The sequence below is a fragment of the Anser brachyrhynchus genome (assembly GCF_964034855.1).
Source record: "Anser brachyrhynchus genome assembly, chromosome: 3".
NCBI lineage: Eukaryota > Metazoa > Chordata > Aves > Anseriformes > Anatidae > Anser > Anser brachyrhynchus.
Window position 1 is genome coordinate 38,076,862 of NC_137696.1, and position 16,338 is coordinate 38,093,199.

The following is a 16,338-nucleotide window of genomic DNA, read 5'->3' on the forward strand; positions in this document are numbered from 1 at the left end:
GATAGCTGAATTCATTCAGTATACTTTTCCAGACTGCACTCCTGCAATGCACAAAACCCATTCAGAAACTGCATTTGATACACAATGCTGGTGTCTGCCTTCTAAGAAGACATCACAATCAAGTTCTGGAACTTGCCTGCTTACTTTGGTCTTTTTTGTTAAAGGTTAATTGGAGTCCAGTATCTCAGTACTGATTTTTTCCATACCTTACCATGTTAGCTACATTCAAGGAAACAAAGTTAGTATTTGAATTTAAGAGACATGGAGTTGTTCTCCTTGAAAGATCCAAGACAACTGCATCGTCTTCCATCACAGCTCAAATCTCACAATCTTCAAACAACATGATGTTTTTTTCAGCCCCACCTTTCTTGCAGGAACTCTAAATAACGTCATAAATCACTCAAACTATTTTAATCAGTAGCAAATGAACAGCATAAAATAATAGCTTAAAATGAACGTTTCTTCTTTCTCCTTCAAGAGAAAGCTTTAGAAATGCATTTAATAAAGCAATATAAAAAGGGATCAGGAGAATTATGAAAATTAGTTGCTGCGTTTATATTTTTTAATAAATAAACTTCCCTTTATTATAAATGGTTCTCAGAGTAAAATCACTGCATGGGTAGGTGTGGGTCTGTATTAATACAAAAATATTGAAGCAGGATGCAGGGTTCAAATCCCTTCTAACACTGGCTCATCATTACCCCTGTGCTCATCATTACCCCTCTGTCAGGCGAGGTGTCTCTTAATGTGTGACTGGGAAGCTCAGAACATCAGTCTGTAAGGTACACCAAGAATCCTGAATAGAAGTAGTCAGGAAAACACACACACACACACACATATATTATTTTTCGCATTGGAGGGAATACAACTCTAACTAGGAGATGGCAAGTAAGAACTAGCTTTCCTAGAGTTAAACACTGCTTTTAAGTTGCACCTGAGCATGAGGTGCAGCCTGTATTGTCCCTAAATCAAGCAGCAGTTAACTCGCTCATCATGCAACACTTGATGAGGTGCAGGGAAATGGAGGTCATAACTCTCACGCTAGAGATTTTTCATGGCAACGCTGCTGTGGTAAGGTTTCTGTTCTTCAAAATACATATTTTTAAACGAGCAAGATAGTTCTTAAGCTGCACCCAGCAAACCTAAGGAAGCCAAGCACTGCCTGTTACTGCTCCAGAAGGGAAGGGAGGGAGCTGCTGTGTGGGAGGAAAGAGCATGGGAAAAATATCCGCTGGATGAAGATCTGGAGCTTCCTATTCCCCCTTCGGAGCAGGCTGCAGCCTCCACCCCTCCAAACCCAGGCAGGAATTCTGAGGAGTTCCTTACAACTTTCCAAACAAGAAAGCACTTTGAAGATCCTGATGCTCACCCAGTGTTAAACCGCTGCCTTTTTTATGGCCCTTCAACAGCTGCCAGGACACCAGGGCTGAATTTCAAAAGTCAACCTCCTTCTTCTCAGCTTCTTCTTCCTTTGCAGTCGCCAATAGAAATCCCTGTCTCATCCCCTGCGTCTGTCTCGGCTATGGGCTGAATCTTGTAATTCAGAGAGTGCATGAAACATTAGCTTTTAAACAAAAGCCTTTTAAGAGGGCTGTTTGCAGGAGAAGTTTCCTGCCTTAACTGGTCCACTTTCAGTATGACCTCTCATAACATTGCTGCTTTGGAGGTGATTCAGCAATGCCTAATTTCAGAGCAAGCTTGAGAAGAAACAGCTTTAAAAGCTAGACAGCCTGACACAGAGACTCCATGTCGCAAAAGCTCACACAGGGTCATAAAAGTGGCATTATCAATTCCTCTTCAAAGAAGGAAACGCCTCAAGGGAAAAGCAGCTACGCCGTGGTTGCACTTACCAATAACACAATATGCTGCTGCACGAGCAGGTTGTAATGTGTCTTTCTGCAGTCAATCCAGAGTGAGAGTAAAGTACTGAGTTACAGGACAAATATTAACACCTAGAGAAGGCGAACATAACCATTTCCCTTTGCAAAAGCAGCTGCTGCTTGGCTGTGTGACCCCAGGCACTTAGTTCTGACAGCGCTCCACTACACCCGTGGGATTTAACTTCCGTTTCCCTCCAACAGAAAATCCTACGCTGGGGAGAGCTTCCTACTTCTAACTCACTGTCTGTAGGGAACAAAGACCAATTGCAAAGCAGAGCAGCTGTAAGGAAAGGTCACTATGCTCTGGCTCTCAACAAATTTCACCACACGGACGTTTCACACACAGCCTAACAGCCATAAGAACACATCCAAACACTATGTGGGGCTCAAACTCCTTCATGCCACTTACTGGCTGCAAACTAAATTTCTTTCACTTGCTTGACACACCACCTGCACCCCATATGTTAACACTGCTGTCAATATTTCCAATTCCCCATGTAACTATTTAATAACAATTAAATAGAAACACAGACTGGTTGCAGGTTCACTACTATTTTAAAAAGCCACCAGAGCCAGGAAAGTGGAGCTTACAAACAGTCAGATGCTGCCAGGAGGCTCCTGCATGGTCCTAATGCCTGCCACATCTTTGACACACAAATAAAACCATGCCCAAAGCTCAAAGTAAACCAGTCCTACTTCAGAGGCTTCCTGCTTACAAGGAAGATTCCGGGGTTGCAGCTTTGTCGCACATTCACAATATTCAGGTGAAATTCAGGCCATACCTAGACATCTGACATCAGTGCTCTTTAATTCAGTTGAAGCAGCCTCTGCCCTCAAACCTTTATTCCCGCCTTCATCACTCCTCCATCATAAAGACTGCAAAAGTGTTTTATTTACTGCTCAGTGAACGAGGTCAGGGAAACGATCTGGTTGAAAAATAGTCTAGTCAAAAATAAAGTTATTTTTCCAGCTGGAATCTGGCTGCACAGCCAGCAATGTTGATACAAAAGAAGGGACAATACACAGACATAAATGAGCAGCAGAGGATGGGAAGCACTGAAAGAGCTAGCACAGGAATAACGCACATCTAATTACAGCCTCCCTTTTAGCCCAGTTACGTTGCCCGTTATTCCTAAATCCACGTGATAATTAGAATAGCACTAGAATCCTTTCTCCCACCAGCTAATTTTTTATTTTTTTGTCGTTGCTGTTTTGTTATGAAAGAGATGCAGTCTTGGCACAGAAAGCATCCAGAACAAGGATTTGGAATGGTGCTGTGCACTAGAGGAAACAAGACAATATACAATCAAAACTTCTAAGTAGCGGGAAAAACTAATTCAAATCCCTTCTGTTTGGATAATGACAACAAAAATATGGACCATTGTATCTTGGGTCCTCGGTAGTAAATTTAGAAATCTCTCAGAGCAGCAAAACACCCTCCTTCCAAAGCACAGGTTTATGCTGGATCCCGTCACACTCCATATTTCTTGTTCAGCTGGTCGCTGTGGAAACGTTTTTGGAGCGTGCCAGGAGTCACGTAGCATCTACCTGGGGAGCCCCTGCATTAATCCGTCACCTTCGTGGACTTCTGTGAGCCCATTGGTTAGAAGGAAGAAAAAGAAGGAGTCTCTCGCTCCTCCCCGCTCTGAATGAAAGACGCTTCCTCTAAATCTTGCTACAGGATTTCAGGCTCAATTCAGCTTCTTTGGGGCTTTTGTCACCAAACAAATGTGATGTCTTTGAAAGAAAGATTAACAGTTTGATGAAAGGATGCAATGGACAGCTTTGTTCTAGCCATCTTCCCCCTAGAGCTTTCGGTCACTGTCACTTTCTTACCCGAGGGAGAATATCTGTCTGACTCTCAGAGGAGATTATGGCCACCTTGTAAGATTTTGCCTCTCCTGATAACAAAGCACTGGTCACTTTGAGGAGGTGATAATGATGAACAGGGGCTGGATTACGAGCAAAGAACCTCACATTGATCTCTGAATTCTGAGAGAGCACAAAGCAGTCAGTGCTGGGATTCAAAACCCACTGAATGCTTAGAGCACATCCAATTCACTCTCCTGCAGGAGGGGCAAGGCTACGAACGCTGTCAGTCCCCAAGGTGTACTTCTCACCTCCTCATCAAGTTAGCATGACTAGTTAAAAGGACTTAGGATGAAGAACAGATGGCACGGCACAGATCATGAACACTGGATGTTTTCATACTAGGCTAGATACAAATTCTGGCCCAAATTACCTGAAGAGTTTACCAGTTGCGGAGAATACTGTCACTCAGAGCATGCCCACACAGCCCAGTACAGCTGTGGTGATATTAAACCTAATTCCAAACACTAAAGATGGCTAAGCATCTTCTAGTACCTGGAATAGCCTGGAAACCTATGCACACCACAACTGCTGTACAAATATACCCATAGATCAACTGTCCCTGGACCTTTTCCCTCTACGCACAGCCACACACCCCTTCAGCACGCAGAATTTTAATCCATGCAGTATTTGTGTACAGCAAAACCAGACAATGCCTGTTAACTCCCTCTCTGCAAAAGTTCTACAGCGAAAGGAGCAGCAAACAGCAGAGGAAAGCCATGTGCAAAGAGCTGGCACCAACGCCAGCTGCTGCACAGGCAGGAACCGCCGCTCCTTACGTGGAGTCCCTTCAGAAATAGATCGCTCCGAGCAAAAGCTGACCTGCTTAGGGCTCATTCTGACTTCCAGTAACAGACAGACTGCCCTGGGATTTCCTCTTCAAGTAATTTTTCATCATTCCCTCGAAAAAGGGTTTAGTTCAAGTCTGACACTGATAAAACTACAATTTCTGGTTCCGAGGCTATACCAGCATTTCCCCATCAGTTCAGCAAGAAGTTCATCTCCTTTTCACATCCAGTGAACCAGGAACTGAAATAGAAACAGGGTGGGCAATGTTTTCCTTTACTGAGAAGGAACAAATCTTAAATACAATCCCTGGAAAGCTGCTGTGAAGACTGTGCTTCTGTCCTCATTATTTCACTGCAGCAGTCAGGAGGGTGAAAGATCCCACCACAGCTCTGTTGATGGGCAGCCCTGATCCAGTATAAACTCACCCAAGGCCTCTGACTAAACAAGACCCCTGAGGTGATATAGACCTAGGACCCAAAAGTAGTGAATGCACTCTTTTATTACCCACAGACACAAAGCCAAAGGAAAACAGACTCCCTTCCAGAAATCAAGGCAGATCATGGACAGCCAGTCAAAAGTTGGCTCTCCAGCTGGCTCTGGAGTCCTCCTGCTGTGCTGCCACAGAGGAGGTTTCAGTCCGACACTGAACTCCTAAGCTAGCAGCACCACACCTGTAGGAGGGACAGTATCTTGTATTGTTCCCAGGGAACTTTCTTGGGCCACTCTGAGAGTGGCCTCTAAAGGCCTCTGAAAGCTAACCTCTAAAGCCTCTGGCCTCTAAAGGCTCCCTAGTCCAACATCACGAGCAACAATGAAGAGTGTCTCTACCTTTGAAGGAGGCAGGAAACATGCTTATGTGTTTGCGTACGTCCATTGCATGCCTCTGGTCACTAAGGATGCTGAAAAAGCTTTTTAAAAGTCCAGTGACCATTCCAGAAATTGTCTAAGCCTCGAAGGGACTGGATCTCTTCCTCTCCTTACCTACTGTTCAGGATTTCAATACACCACACACAGCCTGGGAACCCAGGCTTTACCTTCTCCTCAATCTGATCTTGGTGCTTTTCTTTCTCATTTTACTTTTCTGTAGTTTCCTTTTCTGTGCTCAACGCTGACAATGCTGGCACCATAGTGCACTCTGCTGGAAGGCAGCAGCTACAGCCACGCTAGAATTATTTCTAGGGATAGCTAACTTCAGTTTTAACAGAGAAACTCAGGTACCAGATAAAAACAAAACAAACAAACAAACAAAAAAACTAATAACCCACTAAGCCAACTGTTCGGTTCAATTCCCACATCCGAAAGCCACCAGATGTTCTGATCCACAGACATCTGTTGTACTCCCCCTGTGCCACCGTGCTATAAAGCTTGGTTGCTGAAACCACTTGTTTAAATGTCAGGTAACTCCAAGGGATACCATTGCTCAGTTTCACAGATTCACTGAGTCTAAGGATTACCTCTCCTAAACAGGAATGAGGATAGCTATGAGCCACAAGAGGTATTTTGGTTTACATTTTGGCTACCTCTTTTTTTTTTTCCTTGCTAACATGCAGCACTGCCCTCTCATTCATTATGGGTCTTTTAGTTTGGATTTCAGTGAGACAGCTTAAAAAGCCTTGTCCCCGTGTGGCTCTTGGCAGGCTAAGAAGTAAAGTGCTCTTGCTCTCAGCTTTCACAGAGCTGGGGAGGTGCTGCTTATTGTTAAGCAATGAAAGGGGAGGCCTCAGGTCACATCTGTGAAATGTTAGCGGAGAAGGGAGGCTGGGTGAAAGTAGGTGGCCAGCACAGCATAGCACTTCGCTGGATTTTGCAAGGCCACTGGGGAGATAGGCAGCCATTTGTCTTAGAGCCCTGATAACAGCCCGACTTGCTCTCTGCTGCCTAGCTGGGGTTGTAAATACCTCTGCAGACACAGACTCTTCGAATGGCTGGAGACTGGAGGCTGATAGGGGATTAATCGCCTTGGGGGGGGGGGGGGGGGGGAGCAGTCCGAAAGGGAGTTAATTAGCTGCGTTAATGCATGGAGATAAAGCAGGTTCATGTCTCCTGGCCCCCTTCCTCCCAGCACCTGGGCTTTTGGGGCAGCCGAGATGAGGCTACCAAAATGGCCCTTGAGAGTGGCCAAAGGAAACTCTCTCTCTAGCTTAAAAATGCAACCTCTCCATCTTCAAGGCCCCATTAAGCACAAGGTTTTGCAAAACTGATAAAGAGTGTGCTAATGAAGCTCAGAGGACAGGAGGTTAGCGTTCTAACCCAGGCTACTGTTCAGGAAGTTTAAAGAAAGGCTAGTGCCCACAGTCAAGGAAATAGCCACAAACCCCTGTCTGTAACGCTGTATAAGGAACGCTCCCAAAACACTGCACTTTTGGGTGACGAGATAAAATAATCTTCTGTCTAGACAGTTCTGCGCCTCCTCTAACTGAATCTTGACGCAGCATGTGGACATGGCTCACCATTATCCCCCCTCTGTATACCCATTTAGATCAATGCTATAAAATCTCTCCTTGTGTTAGTCAGCAACTGCATCTAAGGAAATCTCAGCTCTTCGGATCACACTCCATGATGAAGAGTGATAAGTCAGGAGTCTCTTCAATGCTCTTTTAAGCCCTTATGTGTTATAGCTCAGGAAGTAAAGCCAGCTGTATTGAGAGTCCTGCGCTTGGAGTCACTGTCTCAGGAACCCGCTGTCACCTTTGTGTCATCGTCACGGGCAATGAAGAAGCCAAACATCATCATCCTAGCTGTCACCAAATTTACCAAGGTGTACCAGGAAGTCATCTGTTCTGGACTCTTACATACCACTGGCTATTAAATTGAACTCAATTACTCACGTCTAGGACTCGCAGTTTGTGCTTCCATTTGGCTAGGACACATCCCCCAGAATGACATCCAGCATGACGCTAAGATACCAAGGAATGCACTCACCCATTGCCCTTGCTAGCAGGTAATCATTTCACTCTTAAGATTTCTACCTGATTTTTCCTTTCGGTTTTTCCAGCTATAATTTCCAGCTGCTGGTTCCTGTTATGGTTTTCTCTGCTATACTAAATAGACCTTCAGTACCCAATACTTAAACTCCATGGAGTATTTACACAGCGTAATACAGTCATTCTCGTGTTCTTTTCTGCAAGATAAACAGATTGAACTGTTTATGTCTCTCACCAGCCCTTGAATCATTCTGTGGCTCTTTTCTGCAACTTCTCTAGTTTTGCAATGTGCAGTAATACAGCCCTGATCGCACCAGTAGTATAGCAAAAGTAAAGTCACCTCCCAGTTCCTATTTGCTACGCCCTTGTTTATACATCTACAGATCATATTAGCCTTTTTAAGTCTCAACATCAGACTGAGAGCTTGTGTTTAGTGGGTTGTGCCTGGATTTCCTCTCAGAGCCACAGCTTCCAGAATACAGTTCTCAGTCTTGCTCATGCTCCCTGTTCTTGTATACTTGATTTTGCACTTACACCAAAACGTACTTTATTTAAGTAAGCCTGGTTTACCAGATCTCTGTAGGTGTCGCCTTTGTCATTATCTGTCTCTCCACCAATCCTGCATTTCTACATAATTTATAAATACACTGAAGAATATCAGCGCTGGCACCAGTCCCAGCTGAAACCCCTTCTGACCCCTTCCAGGAACACACCCATTCAGTGATTTCTGAATCACAACTACTAATCAAGATTAGTTTAGGGGAGTATCTCTGCAATGCTGGGATTTATTAAAGGTTAGCATCATAAGTATGCCACAAGTCTTCTGAGATAATGCACTCAGGAGCAACTTACTGGCTCTGCCATTTTCATTTTTTGGCCCACAGTAAAGGTTGTCTAATCCTTCTCTCACTTAGCTCACTTAGTCTGAAAACCGCCTGAAAGAGTATTTTATTGTCTTCATTTGATGCAAGTCCATATTCTTATTTTCGTTCCAAATACAAACCAGAAAAAAAAATCTTGAGCATTTCTGTCCTTCCACGTTCTTATTTTACCATCGCCATTTAGTGACAGATTCCAATACCCTTACTATGCTTTCTTTTCCTGTCAATATACTTGAAAAATTCCTTCTTACAGTTGTCAAACAAGCCAGCAATGGATTACCCCAGGTTATTCTGTCTTCCTTTGTCATTTTTTATTCATTATAAATTTCAATTTATGTTGATCATTAATTGTACCCGACTTTCTGCATTTCCTTTTATATTGATTTTTAATTCTGATTCTTGCTCTTATGACATCAACAAACTGCGGTAGGCTTTGAGCCAAAAGTTGCTGTTTCTTGACTGGGAGCCATGACTTTTGACTAAACTCTTCTCATAGAAATCCTGTTTCTACTCATATCTTTTCCTATCTACAATTTTCTTTCCCTTTGCCTCTGACAAACTTCCCCTTCTGCATCGGTTTTTAACAGCGCCCTGTTGGTGTCCCTTATCTCCATATCAAAGTGATCTGAGTCAGTAATCTGTAACAAACCTTCAAAGTCAACTTATTGCTTTTCTGAAGTGTAGTTTGAAAGTGCCTAAGAACTGAATTCTCCATCTACTGTTTTAGTTCTTCCCAAGCTTTCCATTCTACACTAGTACCCTAGGCTTTCTCCCATCCTTTTCCTTCATCCTTGCAGAATGTAGCACTGCCTAAACTGGTACTATGGTCACAGTAAAATCATCCTTCCCTCTCCATTTTCACTTTCCCCGTCGTGTCAGTGCGTGACAAGTGACTATTGTTTCATATCTACACAACATTAGGTCAAGTGAAAACACTATAGGCATGCTAGGAATTACTGCTATTTGCTTTGCTGTTTTATTATCTACAAGCACATGTAAAACTGCCACAACTCTAGTTCCTGAAGTGTTATTGCCCATGGTGCCGAACTCCATGCAACAGAAAGGACGACACTGGCAATCTGCCAGCAGCTCAAAGGCTACATCTAATTGTGCATAAATTGGAGCAGATTGTCTGCTTAGACTAGAGCAAACAAGCTTATCTTTAATGCAGACATATGGCCAGCAAAACCTACAGATCCCAGCACGCAACGTTTTGGCCAGCTGGCCATTTGGATCAGAAAGAAGCATTGCATGATCTGATACTGCGGTGACAAGAAGATCAGTATCACAACGCATCCATGTTCAAAAATCATGAGTCAAGCCACTCAAATTCATGAGTTTTGCTCAGAGCTGGAGATCTTACAGGGGGTAAGCAAACTGAATTTGTTTATGAGACGGTAGTGTTCACATTCTCCCACTTTTCTCTCCAATCATTAAAAAAAAAATGTTGTTGTGTTTTGTTTTTTTATAAAAAGTCACACAATCACTTGCCTCTGGGAGCTGAGATCCCAAGAAAAAGCAGACAGACTCACAGTGTGATCAGGGGAGGAGCACCAACATATTCTGAACTCTTGAAGTATACAGATAACCACAAAGACAGACACACAAGCAGAATCTGGAACCTGCAATCACCACAGATATCACTGGTAAAGATAAGGGTGGCAGACAGTTTTGTTATAAAACTCCAGTTGTTGTAGTCTTGCACTAAACTCTCTGCATTTACCATTGCATCCTTTATTCAACCTGGTTTTAGCTTCCTTTCTTCCCACCTCTCAGCTGTCAAATAAAATCTCTCTGCCTCCAGCTTTCCATTCTGTAAGACACCTCTGTTCTCCTATAATGACATGCCACTTTCTGACAGTTACCCTCTTGATAACCATCACAGATGCTCAGTCTCCAGTTAATAAAGAAAACTATTCCAACAGAGTTGTTACATTTAGGCAGGAGAAAAAAAAAAAAAAAAAAAAAGCAGCCTTTCCTCCCTCAGTCCTGTTCTTTAGGTCTTTTAAGATACTAGGGAAATTCTAGCCAATTCTGGCTGTGAGCATCACTGAGATGTTGCTCACCCACTGGTCCACTTTTTATTTATTTGCTGAGGGCAAAAACAATTCTCTGCTTCAGTCACAATCTATTCTGAATATAATAGGTTTGGAAATTCCTGCTTCGGCTCTGATAACAACTGTTCAAGAAAGGAGCTAGCCAGGAAAGACAGGAAAAGCTTCAGGTCAAAATGTGGGGATTTGCCAGAACTGTGAACAACATGTCAAGAAATAGAAAAAGCATTGTCTGCTCTCAATCAGGACTAACATGTACTGGCAGAGTTGAAAGAAAGTGATCCAAGAACCAGAGTTCAAAAGCTTTGCAACCAAGAATGGGAGACTTCGGCAGAGCCACGCTGATAAAATCAGCGCAAAGTTTGTGTCTGTCCCCTCTTCCTTTTTTTTTCCCACATTTTCCCATGCAACCAGTACGTTAGACAACCTGAACACTTGCTAAAGAGGTGGGTTGATCTTTCTTTAATGTCAGAGCTCCTATCTGCATGTGATAGAGTGCAATTAGAGAGGGTGCATGCTTTGCTGATCCTTTAATCAGTTCCTGTCTTACTTCCTTAGCCTGACAAGCTCATCTCATCAATCCCCAGGTTCAGTCCAAGAAAGAGCAGGACAATATAGCCACAGCTGCACAGGCACCATGATGAATCTTCTACTCTTCCATTAAGAAGCACTCAGCTACACTTGAACTCAGGTAGTCTTTAATAGGTAACTTTTTTGAGGAGACTGAGAACTGCATTAAGAGCAACAGCCTCCTGGAAAGAGGGCAAAGGTTCACGCTTATACAAACCTCAGGTTGCCACAGGAAGACAAACATGATGGTGACCTGTCTGAGTCCCACTTCCTACCTGCCACTGGGTAAAATAGAGCTACAAGTCACATTTGATTTAAAGACTTCCACAAAACCTCCACCTTCGTGTCTAATATACAGCACAACCTGCCAGTTGCCTGAACCCTTGAACTAGATGGGAAACTGCAGGACGGGGTCTCTAATCTTTAGAAACTGCCGTTCCCCGTCACACTGAAGCTGGCTAAAACCACAAAACTCACAAAACTAAACTCACAAAACTCACAAAACTAAACTCACAAAACTAAACTCACAAAACTAAACTCACAAAACTCACAAAACTAAAGACTCTCCCTATCAGGAACCCTAGAAAAAGAGAGGGGAAAAAAAAAATCTAAGTAGCAGCAATGCCTTAACTGCCATACAAAATTGCAACTAAGATTTTCTTAGGAAACATCTAGGAGCTAACCCCACTTGCAATATTCCTTTTTGAGTCTAAACGAGCAATTCAATGAGCCAGTGTACGTAAAAACACGCAGTGTGTCCAGACTACATTTCTGAAAAATGACTGCAGCAAGGATACTACCAGTAAGTTGGACAGTTTTGATTTTAGTGCTGTTTATGCTCTGAAGAGTCAAGAATTTTCAGAATTCAGGACAGAGCTCACTAGTTTCATTCTCCATTCCCTTTTGGCAGAGGAAAGGTTGGGCAAATATATATATATATTCCAGTTCTTACAGCCAATTCTATCTGGCACAGGACAGCTACTATCCGATCCTCCTACTCCAGAACAGAAATAAAATAGCAAACGTAAAGTCTGATTGTGACTCAAAAATTTTTCTAGACAGCAGGATGTGGAAATGTTTGGCCCAACCCAAAAACGCACTGTATCAGCAAAAAGCAGTGTTTTTTAGGAAAAAAAAAAAAGTCATTCCCGGTTTACAGACGTAAAGCAGTTCTGTAGAATTCTATGTATTTCAAAATGTAGCACAGTAACGAGGAATGCAGCTGCAGACCAGGTGGTAGATATAATGATTTACTCTCTCTGAATGAGAAACTAAATCCCTGTTCAAAGCTCCAGAAGCAAAACAGCAACATAAATCCAAACTGGTAACATCTCTTTAGAGAAATACCTCACCAGAGGAATCCCTGGATGAGGTTCAATGTATTTATATTTAACAGTTGCCCAGAAGAACAGTAGAGATGTGAACTGAAGATACATTCCAGTATTCATCATCCTTTCTCCTTCTGCAGTGTATAATCCTGCTAGAGGACAGATTATTCCACGCTACAGTATTTCTAACACAGTTTATCAAAATAAAGTTTCAACACAGCCTCTCAAGGATATCAGCTTAGTGTTAATGAGAGCCCATTTAGGCAAAGAAAAGCAATACTGGGTGGGATGGAAGGTGTGAAATACTTCAAACCATGTAACTCCGCCAATGAAATGGAATTTATCTCCCCCTATAGGGTCACCAGCTGTCACAGGCTTTACAGAAGTCAGGAGGGAATACAGCACTGAGGCCGAGAGGGGGGAAGTGGTGTTGTGGTCAGGAGACCTTTTGTAAGGATGCAACAGCCCTGGTACACTTACCATTTTAAGTGTTTATAATTGCTTAAAAAAAAATGAATTAAGTACAACGTTTAGTAAAGAATAATGTTTATAGGTTAGCAGGGGGTTCCCCTAAGCATACCAACTCCACTGTAACCCATGCCTTGTCTCCTCAGCATTTTCCAGGCTATGCAGACTGCCTTCCCTTTCATTGCATCTCTTGACTCTGCTGTTTTTACCTTGTGGGATATCATGCTCCAGAGAGTCCAGAAAGTCAGTGGATGGGTCCCAGTTAGCCTTTTCCAGCAAGGTTTTATTCTTCAGATTAACAGGCTCCGTAAAATGGAAATAGGAACTTAATTTTTTTGCCTCCATCAAAGAAAGACCTGCAAACAGCCATTCCTGACCATTAATACAGTGAGTTGAGCTAATGTACATACTATCACAGACAGTTATGTTCTTTCTCTAGTGCCTACAGGACAGAATCACAGTCTTTCTCCAGTGGACTCCACGGAAGTCCACAGACTTGCCACAAGTGGGTGGCAGTACTCCCCGATGCATTGTGGACCATACTAAGTGCAGTCCCAGATATGCAGTGGGCACTGAGGCAAGACCAACTCTCTGCCCATTTGGTTACATACTATATGCAGATGATGAATTCACTGCAGCTGTAATGGCTAAACACTGGCATAAACCACACACAGACAAATGAAACTACAGGTTTAATGACCCAGAGGTTCTCCTCCCATCTCCCAGAGTTGAATCTGCAGAGTTGCACCTGAACATTAGTGATTATATTCACAGCTCTGTGGTGTGAATCAGAATGGCAGGAGTGGCACCGGATTGTCTCCTCCCTGTTCATCTTACCCAGGTCAAAAATACACCTGAAATCAAAGCATCAGCTGGAGAGAGAAAGTCATCTTCATTTACTGCCTTTATGATCAAAGTACAGTTGATTCTGATAAAGACAATGAGAATTTACCTTCAAAGTTTCTGTTTTCATGCACAGACCCAAGAGGAGTCTTCACAAATGCACCTCGGGGGATGATACCAACTGCTCTGTCTATCTGGTCTATCGTAGCTATGAGGCGGTCCTCCTCCTTGATCACAGGCTTTTAAAAAAGAGGAAAATTTTAAAGGCAGGGCTTTGCTTCTTGTTGTTTCTGAAAATAAACTCAGTGTGACAATAGAAACCACAACCAACTCGTCTTGGTGCCCAGTGGCTATCCAAAGATGATCACAAATCAGCCGTTCTTCTCATAAGATATGACAGGAAACATGGCTAGGAGCAGAGAGTCTAGACGCCCAAGAGAATTACCTGTCCCTCCCTTCATTCAACCATTTCCTCCCTCTCAATTAAGCTACTTGTGACTATTCAGTTAGAAAGAGTGATACCTGCAGTTCCTGCCTAGAGCTTCAGACGCTGCAGTGAGGATCTGTACGAATTGCACATAATAAAACATGAAGGAGAAATGATATTTCTGAGCCATATCTAAGTCCAGGAATAATTGAAGTAAGAGTTCAATCAAGAAGCTGTTGCTACACAATGACAGAGAACAGGAAGGCGGGTATATTCCACCTGCTGTGAACAGGGAGATTCTTGAAGGCATGCATTTTGGAAGGAGCATTACTTATGCCTAATACTCCAAGAACTAGAGAACAAACCACAGAAACAGCCTTTCTAAACAGATGTAAAATAGGAGATATGGAGTCCCACTTGTCTCCCATTTTTGCTTCCATAACTTTTCAGGCATCAGTCAGTGGTGTCCAGGTAAAAGTGTGCTGGTTCTGAAGAAAGAAGTGCCCCCAAGTGGGAAGTTTTGCCTGGAGCAGCTGGGACACATGCCAATTATCAGAACTATTATGAATATTCCAATTATATGAGGACAGGCTGAGGGAGTTGGGGTTGTTCAGCCCAGCGAAGGGAAGGCTCCAGGGAGACCTTACAGCGGCCTTCCAGTACCTAAAGGGGGCCTACAGGAAAGCTGGGGAGGGACTCTTTGTCAGGGACTGTAGTGATAGGACAAGGGATAAGGGCTTTAAACTAAAAGAGGGCAGATTTAAATTGGATGTTTGGGTAGAATACTTGGATAGAAATTCTTTACTCAGGGTGGTGAGGCACTGGCACAGGCTGCCCAGAGAAGCTGTGGATGCCCCATCCCTGGAGGTGCTCAAGGCCAGGCTGGATGGGGCTTTGGGCAACCTGGTCTGGTGGGAGGTGTCCCTGCCCATGGCAGGGGGGTGGAACCAGGTGGTCTTTAAGGGCCCTTCCAACCCAAACCATCCTGTGATTAAACGAGTAGGAACCAGGCTGTTCCTGTGACCCGTCAGCTGCCCATTACAAACAAGGCAAAGTCTATTCGGTGTGAGGGGTACAACCGTAGTGAAACGAGTTTGAAAGTGTTTTGTTGTATTTACCTCCTTACCGTCTTCGAGCAACCTTTCGGCATCTTCCGCGTTTACCTCGGCGTACTCGTACTGGAAAGACGGATCCCCCTGGAAACGGCCCTTCAGCTTCTCAGCCTGCGCCTCCACCTCCTTGGTCAGCGGCGTCAGCAGGCTCCACTCCACACAGTCCAAGCTGTCGGCGACAAGCGCGACAACGGGGCTTGGCGCTCTCATCCCTCGGGGCGCTCTCCAGAGCCCTGAGCCCCCCTCTTCCCCCCACACCGTTTGTTGTAGTGGGGACGCCCGTCCCGCTCCCTCTCCCCGTCCCCCGGGCACCTGTAGAGGCGGCTGCGGGGCGCGGCGCGGTCTGTCCCCAGCCCCTGGGCGATGTAGTAGGCGCCGCGCACGCCCCGGACGCAGCCCCAGAACCAGACCGCCTCGAAGCGGTAGTCGCGCCGCAGCAGCGGCAGCGAAGCCCCCAGCGCCGCCCGCTTCTCCGGGCTCAGCCCCGCGCCGCCGCCGGCCGCCAGCTCCAGCGAGGCGGGCAGCCCCGCCGCCTCCATGGCCGCCGCGTCGCCGTCGCCGGGCAACCGGCGCTCGGGCCGCCCGCCGCGCCGCGCCGCCGTGCCGCCGGGGGAACGGCCCCGAACGGGCGGCAATGGCGGCGCCTCGGCAACGGCTGCCATGGCAACGGCGCGGCGGCCCCGGGAGGAAAATGGCGGCCGGCCCCGCTGGGCTGAGGGAGGGCGTCGCACGGGCAGGGCTGGGTGTGTCAGGCCCGTGTAACCCTAACCCGTTATCTGAGCCCCGGGGGCGCTGGCAAGCAGCGTGTTAAGCTTGCGGTCAGGGGCGGGCGTCCCTCGGTGTTCCTCAGAGGGCTAAAGCCAAAGGTGTCCCTAAAAATCTGCAGGACACCTTGGCTGGGATACCACCAACAGCTCCATTTTCCTCATGTCTTACACAGCCAGCAGCAAAAATTACCTCAGAATCCCACTGCACGGTGTCATTTTACTGACCTCGCTATCCAACTCATGTACATCCATAAGTAGATGGCTTTTTTTTATTATTATTTTTAAATTGTAGTATTTGGATCACTGTGTGGGGCCCGGTTTTGCTGAATCACACACAGACAGACATTCGTGAAATAGCTCCTGCCCTAAAAATCTTGCAGACCGGCCTGATACAAACGTCAGTAAATAAATAATGAGGTCATCCAG

General features: G+C 44.9%; 1 protein-coding gene across 6 annotated transcripts in view; it reads right to left on the bottom strand.

Moving 5' to 3' along the window:
* RSPH9 (radial spoke head component 9) overlaps positions 1-15,777 on the bottom strand; it is a gene marked incomplete at its 3' end in the record, with an annotated part of 90,395 nt that extends 74,618 nt beyond the window's left edge. For 2 of the 6 annotated variants that reach the window (XM_080586194.1, XM_080586196.1), the window contains exons 1-4: positions 15,458-15,772; positions 15,152-15,314; positions 13,716-13,845; positions 12,973-13,119 (exon numbers count right to left, since the gene is read on the bottom strand). In XM_080586194.1, the coding sequence (XP_080442320.1) occupies positions 12,973-13,119; positions 13,716-13,845; positions 15,152-15,314; positions 15,458-15,684 (667 nt within the window). In that variant the 5' untranslated portion in view covers positions 15,685-15,772. Of the gene's footprint in view, positions 1-12,972; positions 13,120-13,715; positions 13,846-15,151; positions 15,315-15,457 lie in introns of all 6 variants that reach the window. The other 4 variants (XM_080586193.1, XM_080586197.1, XM_080586195.1 and 1 more) reach the window with 4 other exon arrangements.
* Positions 15,778-16,338: the final 561 nt, after the last annotated feature.